This window comes from Lactuca sativa, chromosome 5 (genome assembly GCF_002870075.4).
Source record: "Lactuca sativa cultivar Salinas chromosome 5, Lsat_Salinas_v11, whole genome shotgun sequence".
NCBI lineage: Eukaryota > Viridiplantae > Streptophyta > Magnoliopsida > Asterales > Asteraceae > Lactuca > Lactuca sativa.
Window position 1 is genome coordinate 355,396,549 of NC_056627.2, and position 11,262 is coordinate 355,407,810.

General features: G+C 29.9%; 1 protein-coding gene across 1 annotated transcript; it reads right to left on the reverse strand.

Moving 5' to 3' along the window:
* Positions 1–3,419: 3,419 nt before the first annotated feature.
* On the reverse strand, positions 3,420–6,548 carry LOC128126156 (glycine-rich cell wall structural protein 1.0-like). The gene is made up of 2 exons (XM_052763924.1): positions 6,393–6,548; positions 3,420–3,539 (listed from the first exon to the last, which is right to left on the reverse strand). The coding sequence occupies exons 1-2, from the start codon at positions 6,546–6,548 to the stop codon at positions 3,420–3,422; spliced, it is 276 nt and encodes a 91-aa protein (XP_052619884.1).
* Between the last annotated feature and the right edge of the window lie 4,714 nt (positions 6,549–11,262).

Genomic DNA, 11,262 nt, shown 5'->3' on the forward strand with positions numbered 1-11,262 from the left:
AGGTTTTAGAGGTATATTATTTTGCGTTATCACTACACAAAGTCTTCACAAAGACAATAAACTGTTTTCTAAGTGAAGCCCATCCACCATATATGTTAAGGAATGGCGATCCATCCATCATCCCCAAAGGTGATTATCACTACGCAAAGTTTCCAGAGAGACACTAAATTGTGTTTAATCTCAACAAAAAAATGAACAAAATAGGTGAATACCTCAAAGTGATTTTTCATCAAATAGAATCAAGTAACATGAGAATAATCATCCACAAAAGTCACAAAATACTTGAACCAAAATTTTGAAGTAATAGGACAAGGACCCCATACATCAGAGTGAACCAATTCAAATGAGGATGCAACTTTAATGCACTAGTTTTTTATTTATATTTCCTACTCTATCGCATCTAAACCACACTTTATAGGTAGTGAACCTGATCGAGTATACTATAGTTTTGATAAGCAAGGGTGTCGAACTCAAGGGGAACCGTAGTGAATTAATGTTAGAGTTTCCGATTATAGGTTGTATTAAATAAAAGAACACAATAAATAGGGGGTTTTATTATTAAATTGCAAGCAATCAATAACTTACAAACTATATAAACTAATTGGAAGCGAATCATTTCATGTATTTTGGTTTAGATTGGATTACATCTCAAAACCATGATTAATTACTCAAGTGCAATAGATATTCATTCATTATTCATCGATTCCTATATGACTAGCATCATGATCAGACTATTCATCATACTGAATCTAAAGACTCTTAATTTCATCTTCATCCCATTAATTATCCATAAATTTATTGTTGAGTTCATATTAGGCAAGATTTGATCTTTATTAATCCTAATGATCACAAGAATTAAATAATGTATAGAATAATCATCTACTCATGCACACACATTAAAGTTCATCACTTTATTTTCCTAATACTAAGTTTTAATCAAACTCTAGTCATAATTACAAATGATCATGGACAACTATGATTCAAATTAACACTTTAAGAATGGTCATCTAAACTCTATTAATTCAACAATAGGGAATAAAGTAACAATCTTTAACACATATGGATCTTTCAATAAAACTTAAAAAAAGAATTAAACAAGAATAAACAATCCAACTAAAAAACTAAACCATAGTCTCAATGATTCATCTAATCATAAACGCCAAGCAAAGGGTTTTAACACCCTAATTCAGAAAGTAAAATACGAATATAAACAATTGGAATGGTAATCAAGCTCAAAAACAGCAAACCGAATGATTCCTGACATGAATTTGCTCTCGAATCCTTCATATCTTCGCTCCATATCAGCTTAACGGCCCTCTGGTCACCTTCTAGACCCTTAAAACGGCAGTGATGAAGTTTTCTTGTCACACAAGTCAATGTGGAATATCATATATGAAGAAAATAGTGGAACGACGAGATATTTATAGTTAAATTGAGGAGGTGTATTTACTATGGAATGTTAGGGTTGGATTGGAATTAGGAAACTAATTGTGGCTTAGGGATTAAGCAAATAAAAATAAGGGAAGTGGTGCTTAGGGATATGTAACTTGGAGGGAATTTGCATCCAACTTTTATGCTCCATCTTCAAGGACGATTTTGGACATGATACAAGCGGACTTAGAAAAAATGACCTCACACATAAGTTGTCAGATATTTTTTCTTGTTTCCAGAAAATAATGAATCTCCTTAATAGGATTTACGAGTCATGAGATATGTCCAATACAATAAAGAGAGGTCAATCTGCCAACAACATCCTTTTGGTCTTTTTCAATGTTGTTTTCCTCTTTTTGCATCCCAACTCTCATTTTAAATGCAATTGAACATTTCAAAGCATATTAAGTATCATATATCTTAAAATATAAAATTCTTACCCAAATATATTAGGATAATGGCCTAAAGTACCTAGTTAAATAAGACCATATCACTAATGTGTAGCAAACTGACATGACTCACGATTTAAGGATGACAAACAACTAAATTGGGGATATCATTTCTTCAAACTTTGAAGATATGGATGATCTAAATGACAATGTAATTAAAACGGAGATAATGACATCAATTCTACTATGGATTTCGGTACCTCGGGTTCAAATACATAAAGTTCAGTAGATTCTCGTCCTCTACCCATAATTTGCTTTGTTGAAAGATCTTAAAAGACACAATAATTAGGGAAAAATGTGATACCACAATTTAATCCACGAGTAATTTTACTGGCTAGTAGCAAATTATATGAGAAATTAGGGATCATTAACACATAAGATAATGAAATAGATGGGGCAAGATCAGTTGTGCCATATCCTAAAACTTGAGGAGTAGAACCATCAGTAATGGTAGCGTGGGATGTAGATGTAGGATTATGGAAATCAAACATAAGATGTTGATTACATGGCAAGTGATCCGAGGCACCTGAATTGATGACCCATTTGGAGACAGAAGATAACAAACATTTATAAGAGTACTCGTCCAAGCAAAGGAGGCCACCACGAATGTAAATTTTTGTATCCCAAAAATCGAGCATTCTCTGTCGCAAATATAGTAATAGTAACAGAACTACAACTAAAAGTAGAACCAAGCGCAGGAATTTCAAGTGCAATATCATAACTAGAACTAGAAATAGGAATTTCTTGACAATTCGTAGTCATTTTCTGATATCTTCAAAGATCTGGTTGGAACTCCACACAGTGTCGGCAAAAGAACTGATGCACTCACATGGTGCCCAAATCAAAAAAAAAAACTCGGATGCGAAACGATAGCAAAATTTTCGGTAAACAATATTAATGGATAGTAACCGTGAGTAGTACCGATGAACAGTGCGTTAACAATACCAATGAACTGTGCGTGGACAGTATCATGTTGGTGCTTAACACAAAAACCATCAAACTCTAAACGATGCTCTGATACCATGTAAACAAGAATTGATTGAGGGTGAAAATACATTTTTAATTGTATACATTACAAGGAGACGATACAAGACTATATATAGAGGCATGATCACTAGACAAAGGAAACCTTATGGGTCAATGGGCTAACTAGGCCAAAACTAATATATGCAATATTTACATTCTAACAGAAGGAAAGTAATAGAATTCGTGGAAAAAGAATTCCAATTCCCTTGAATGCATGCATTTGGTTTAACTTAGAGGGGGGAATGAGATTCCTAAATGATATAAATTTTCCACCATAGGGAGGAAAGTGTATTCCTTCCAAAGTTGGATAGAAAACATTCCTTCTCATTGAGAAAAGTGGCAGATTACAAAATACACACTTATAAAAAAAACCAACACCCATCACTACTGCTATCGACCATCAACCACCACTGCCACTGCCACCGCCACCACTACCACCGCCGCTGATACAACCACCTCCACCATCGTCGCCTCCACCGCCGCCAACAACCACCAGCACCGCCACCACTGCCATCACTCGCCACCACCTCCGCCGACATGAAAACCACCACTAACATCGCCACCATCACCGCCACCACCGTCACCACTGCTACCACTACCAGCACCGCCGCTACCACTACCATTACCAACTACCTGTTGGGTACATATTTGTATAGATTTGATATTGCAAAAGATATACATTATAGTTACAATTTTACTACTCGTTGTAAAACTTAGACAAGCTGAACTGTCAGAGTTTGTTTATTTAGTTAATCTGAAGATATGCTGATGTTTCTTAAAATTGATATTGAAGACTTGATGAAGACTTGAGACCATATTTGAGCTGCCTTAGCTGATTAGATCTGGAATATTTCTAAAGCATGTGCTAAAGTTTTGGTATTGCTGGAGATCATCCCCTGATGAGCAAAAGGCACTGAAGGCATTATCAGCACGAGAGACATTGAAAGTATTATCATCACGAAGAACATCATTCACTGAAGACTTGATCTGGTGGTACTATGACTGATCAATGTGTTTGATATGTGCGGAATGTACTAGTTTTAATCCTAACTAACTTAAACACAAAAACAAACACACGGAAGGCAGTGTACCTATCGATTAGCTGTTAGTGTAGGCAAGTAGGGTACCGAACTTAGGGAGCGGTAAACAATTAAAATATTACTAATATTATCTAAATAAAACAATTATTAAAAGGGTTTTTCTCTAGTTTTGCAAGACTAGAAACTTAAGCAATTACTAAACACTTAGCAAAGAACAATTAACAACTAAAAGAGAAGAAAAACACAACTAGATTCAATAAGATTAAAGAGACTTTCGTTTAGATTCGATTCACTTATTCCTATGGTCGATTTTGTGCAAGTAAAATGGATTAATATATCATTAATTACCGATTTCTAATGTGATTAGGTTCATATTCACTATTACTAATCTTTTAGCAAATAAATCAATTCAAGCAGTGATCACGTGATTAAATCAAAGAATTTACTAGTGTTCAATTCGAAACAAGCAAAACTTGTAAAAATAGTTAATCAAATTTGTTGGTTCAATTAACTCATATATGATTGGTCATCATACATGATCACACATTAACTTATTCTCTAGTTAACCCTAGGTTATGTTCACAACACTAGGCATACAATCTTGTTTTCACAAAACCATAAGATTCAAGTAATCAAGCAGATGTTCATACAACTCAATATACTTAGTAATTAACAGAAAATAATTGTCATTAACACATAAGGATCTTTTAACAAGCTTAACAAGATAAATAACCAAATGAATATAATCCAAAGCCACTAATCAAACCATATTCATAAGATTATCTACTCTAAACGAAAGTATGGTGTTTTAGCCCGTAACTTTAGCAAATAAACACATAAACTCGAAATTTAATGTTGTAAACATGATTCACACAAAGAATTAAGAGAAAAGTAATGATTAATTGCTTTTGATCTCTTCAAAAATAGCCTCTAGTCGAATTCTGAGTTCCAAAGATTCTTGAGAATGTCTCTGCCTCCAAAAGTCGCTAAAAGTCTCCCGCCAACGTTAGGGTTTCAAACAGAAACAATCCTTAAATAGATTATTAAAATAGGCTCAACATGCCGAGTTGAAGGACCCAAACTCTTCGAGTTTTTCACTAAAATCGTGTGTACGGAAAGACACTATTTTGTCGAGATTCTTCATTTCAACTTGTCGAGTTTTAGGATAAACTCGCCGAGTTCTTCTTCAATTTGCCTTCTTTCTTCAAAATCTAAATTCCAAGCTTCCAATCGCTAAATTCGATTCCTTTTCCTCCCGAGCATGTCTTTTTTGCTGAAAATGAAATTTTAAAGTAATTAATTACCTTGTGTTCATTATTTGAGACAAAAACAACATAAAGTATTAAGATAATTAATGAATTTTATAACTAAATATGCTCATATCAGTGTTCACACACTGAAGTTCTTACACTGATGACACACTATTAATATGATACGCTGATGACATGATACACTGATGTCATACATTAGCTGTTGAGGTTGAAGCTGCTTGAGCTGAAGCTGAAGTTGAATGGTGAATGACTTCCTGACACTAACGTTGATACCCTGATCAACAAATGATGTCAACGTGCTGATATCTGAATCTGGAGTAGATCATAATTACTTGGTAAATAAGTAATCTGAAGATCTTATTCGATTTGTTCCTTATTTACCAGATCTATATTTATTTTAGAAGATTCGTTCCCTACAAATCAATGATTTAATTTAAACGGAAGATCTGGAGAATCTGCAGAATTCTCATTTGCTATCTTTCTGATAATTAGTTAGGTTATATTAGTATTTATGCTAGATGCTCTCATTTCCCTATTCTAATAAAAAAATAGTTTTAATCTCCTTTTGACATGTGTCATCTTATTAGCCATTTTAATTAATGCATATTTTATTCTACTTTTAACATGTGTCACCCTATTAAGCTTCATAATTAATGCATGCCACTTATCAACTTATTAATTCTCAATTTTAAATTTTAAAATTTAAATTTCTCACTCCAATTACATTAAATTAATAACATTAGAATAAAAATTAAAATAAAATTAATACAAATTATAAGGTGATATAATTTCACATATTTATTTAAATTAACGATTATAATTTTACATAACTAAAAAATATCTGTTAATTAATAATTTATTTACAATAGTTGATTAATAATTTTGAGTTCTCACTATAAAAATTTAATTAATTTTGTAACCGTGGTCTCCACGGGTTATAAACTAGTTAGTTGATATATGAGTTGTATTGTATTATGAGTGAGAGAGTTTCTGTACAGAGATCTGAGAGTTCTTAGAGAGGATTTATAATATGTGTTATTTATGAATCCTTGTGTTTAAACATAAAACCCGGCAAACAAAATTGGTTTTTATTTGTTAAATATTTGTTTTATTATTCCGCGTTTCTATTAGATTCATACACAAATGTTAGGGTTTGGGACATTCACGACCGCTACCATCGCTCTGCCACCACTATTACCACCATCGCCGCCACCTCTACCACCACAACCACCACTATCGTTGCCTTCACCAATATCATCACCCACCACCACTACCGCCGCCACCACCACCACTACCACCGTCGCCACTACCGTCACCACCACCACTACCATCACCCAACCCTACCACCACTGGATTCCAATTCTATTTACTACAAACCAAACAAAATCTTGAATTAATTTTAATTTCATTTAATGTCAACCAAATATGATATGAAGTTAGATTCAAATTCCGACATATTCATTTTCCAATTCCAATTTCAATTTTTTAAGAAACATGTGAACCAAACAATATATAAGAAAATGGAAAAAATTTTAAAGAAAAAAGATTCAATTATTTTTCATTTTCTTTCCTTCTCCTTTTTAAATGAAACTCTAGAAATTATTTTATTATTTTTTTTCTCTCTTAAGAAAATCCAAACAAACTCAAGAATACAATTTTCATCTATTTCCTTCTTTAAAATAGTGACACTAATAATTTTTTTTTTATTTCTACAATATTCACCAACTTCATTTTCTTTTAATTTTGGCTCAACTTTCTTTTACAAATTTCGTCCAAACCTTTTATTTTATAATTTTTTATTAAGTTTTCGCCAACCTTTCAATATATTTTTATTACTATGCATAATATTTATTTAAAAATGTTATAAATATTTTTTTTATTTAATAAATTTTGCATTAATAAAGTTATAAGTAGTTTGAGTTATTTATATACGAAGATATTGTTTTATTATAATTTTATAATAACATAACTTATAACATTATTGCAAATACATATTTGTTAACGGTCAATTAATAGAACTACACTTTTTGACATTTATTAAAATTATAGAAAGAAACATACTAAAAATATACTTTTTAAGATAAAAAATTTAATGAAATGTAGAAGAAATATTAAGTTTAAACATTATTTACTTTATTTAGTATCAAAAAATAAATTTGATTGAAAGTGGTCTAATCTTAAAATAATATTGAACATATTTTAAATTAAATAATCCCAAAATAAATTCTTTTTAGATTAGATAAGATTAAAATATATATAATATTCAAAATCGTGCCATTAGTGTTTGTACCATACATACCTACAAGGAGTGATATTTTATGATTTTACGTCCATTCATCTTTTCTTTTTCATATCAGAAAGTGTTGTCCAATTCACGATACCACAAACACTACCAAAATGCTTTAACTAAACAATATAATTTTAAATTGACCGCATATGATTGTATATAATCTATTTCAATTATTATATTCAAACATTGTACTTCTATACAAAATGGTAATATATTGTAATTTCCGTCTGCTTTTGGTAAGACAGGGTTGTGCATGGGAAATAACTGAAATATAAAAATTTATTATAAGATCATCCATTACATTCATTTTTGTCTTTTATTATTCTGTCATCTATTCCTAATGCAACTGTCCATCTCAATCTTTCACCGTATCTTTCAAACTATATTATATTCATTATATCTTTTCTAATTACATTTTTCTAAAAAAATCTTAATAATTTGTGTAAAATATTAGCGACTAAAAATGTATTTATAAAAGGTATGTTAAAAAAAATTCAACCATCAAATGAGAGGAGAAGGAAGAGTGTGGTTGGTTGTCCTTTCACCACCACGAGGACACCTACCAGAGGCACCAGCCTAGGTGGCATGGTGTTCCCTCTGACGTCATGATTCCGCTTCAACACCCAACAAGCAATGACGTCATGATTCCGTCTCGACACCCACCTAACAAGCAATGTAAAAGATATAATACATGAAATGAATAAAAACATTAAGTATACCTGCACTATCAACATCCCACCACGATTTTGTAATATCAAATCATACAGGACACCCTGAATGCATAATTAATTAAATCACTATCCGTCAAGAAACAAAAAGTAAGCGGAATGATCTTCCACTGTGCACATGTTGTGCACATCTCCAACAACAATTGTATCCATATTATAACGGGGAAATCTACGATAAAATCTCAATAATTTGGGTCGATTTACTTTGTAATATCAACTTTTAGTTTTGAACAGAAAAATATCAATTATTTTATATTTTGTCCAACTAACGAAACAATTATTTTATATTTTGCCCAAACTAACGAAACAATTATTTTTTTTCAACAGAATAAGGACTTCTAGGATTTATTATTTTGGCCCAGGACCCCAAATTCTTCACATAGGTCCAGGACCCCCAATTCTCCACATAGGTCCGCAACTGCTTATTCATCGGTTCGGGATAGAACATGCGAACAAATTATATGGTTGAAACATTCATAAAGTAGAAGCATATAACATCATGACTTGACTACGCATGTGGCTCTAGGGATGAGCGTGGGACGGAACCGATACTTACCTGTACCGTTTCCGATTTCCCAAATACCGAATTTGATTGAAAGTCAATCCCGAGTACCGTACCGAATTAACGTTATCGTTACCGGTATCGGGAATGGTACCGATTTTCGGTACTAGTATCGGTACCGACGATACTGAATCCCGAATTTTGTGATTTTGGAGTACCGAGTATTGTCCTATATTTTTAAATTCGGTATGATTTGGTACCGGTTTTGGTACGGTACCGATATGGGATCGGAATTTGGTACAAATTGCTCATCCCTATATGGCTAAATCAACAACTTTGTATAATTGAGGACACGTGTTGATGCAAATGACATATGTGCGATCGATACATTTTGTGCTCTTCACGGATGCTTAGAGCATCAACAATGCATTAAACTTCTTAATGTTTAATGAATTAACACATCATCATTTTACTTTCTATACAACTCTATATTAATTTTCCTACAATGCATTGAATTCTACAAATTTCAATGAAGTATAATTTTTAATAACAAAAATATTTAATTTTTCCCATTGAAGAGTTTTAATGGTCATTGAAATTCATATCAATTGAATGTCAAAATATCATCCCACAATCATAGAGTTTAATTCATTGAATGTCAATTAACCATGTACTCTCATTCAACTATGGAGTATGGATGCTCTTATGCTTTATGTTCATCTTGACCTACATTTAATTGCAAACTTTAATAACCATATTTTTATGAGAAATCTCTCTCTTTTCTCTCTCTCTCTCTGTGTGTGTATATATATATATATATATATATATATATATATATATATATATATATATATATATATATATACTAGACGAATGCCTGCGCGTTGCGCAGAAACACATATACAATAGAAGTCTTTACAAATACATGTTTTCTTCATAAATATAACAATAACATTGTTGTTAAATTTGGTATAATAATTTTTATACTAAATTCATATAATATATTGATTATTTTGAACTATATGAAAATATATACATCTATTATAACTTCGTGATTTCAATTGTTTGAATGACTTCTACCCGCGAGTTACACATGAATAAAATTAAATATAATATATGATTTAATGTTGTTTATAGTTGTTGTTATTGTTAATTAATTATTTTTAATTTTTTTCTTAATGCTTTAATTTCTATCATTATAATTATTTAAAATATCAAACACTATTTTTTGATTTTAAATGTAACAATATAATCATTTATATAGAATTATTTTTAACTATAGTTTTTGTAATTTATTTTAAGCTACTTATTTGAAAACTTTTAACGATTATAAAAATACATTTAGAAAATATTTTAGTTAAATTGATGTTACAATTTAGTTTTTTTATCACTATAATTTTTCACTTTTAACTTTTTACAAACTATTTTTTGGTTTTTTTAGTGGAACTAAAATTTATATTTAAGTTGACATTGTAATGCGCAGAACCTATATAGTTGAAGTCTTTACAAATATATGTTTTTTTTGAAATATAACAATAACGTTGTTATTAAATTTGATATAATAATTCGTATACTAAATTAATTTAATATATTAATTGTTTTGAATTATGTAATAATATACACATCTATTATAACTTTATAATCTCAATTGTTTGACTGACTTCCACCTGCGAGTTACATATGAATAAAATTAAATATAATTTAAGGTTTAATATTATTTATAGTTCTTGTTATTGTTAAATATTTTTTTAAAATTTATTTGCTTAATGTTTTAATTTCTATCATTATAACTATTTAAAACATCAAACATAATTTTTTGATTTTAAAGGTAACAATATAATCATTTATATAGAGTTATTTTTAAGTATTGTTATTGTAAGTTATTTTAAGCTACTTATATGAAAACTTTTAACGATTATAAAAATATCATTAGGAAATATTTTAGTTAAATTGAGATTACAATTTAGTATTTGCATTTATCACTATAATTTATCACTTTTAAATATTTACAAAATATTCTTTAGTTTTTTAAGTGGATCTGGAATTTATATTTAAGTTGACATTGTAATGTTATATTTATGTTCACAATTTAAGTATTTTATCCAAATGGTTCAAAAGTTGTAGCTTTAAATTGATAATGGTTTACATTTAACATCATATTAAATGTAATAAATTAAGTATAATATGTTAAAAGTTAAAGACATAACTTTATATGTAGAAGTAAAAATATTATTTTAAAATTGAAATTTAGTTTATTTATGATTACACTTTAGGTTTGGTATTTATTTAATCTTATTAACCAATTTATAATTGTTATTAGAAAGACACTATAATTTATCACTTTTAACTATTTACAAAATATTCTTTGGATTGTTTAAGTTAAACTAAAAGTTATATTTACGTTGACCCTGTAATGTTATATTTAAATTAATAATCTAAATATTTTATACAAATTGTTCTAAAATTGTATCTTTAAAATGATAATGGTTTACATCCAACGATATATATTAAAACTAATAAATTAA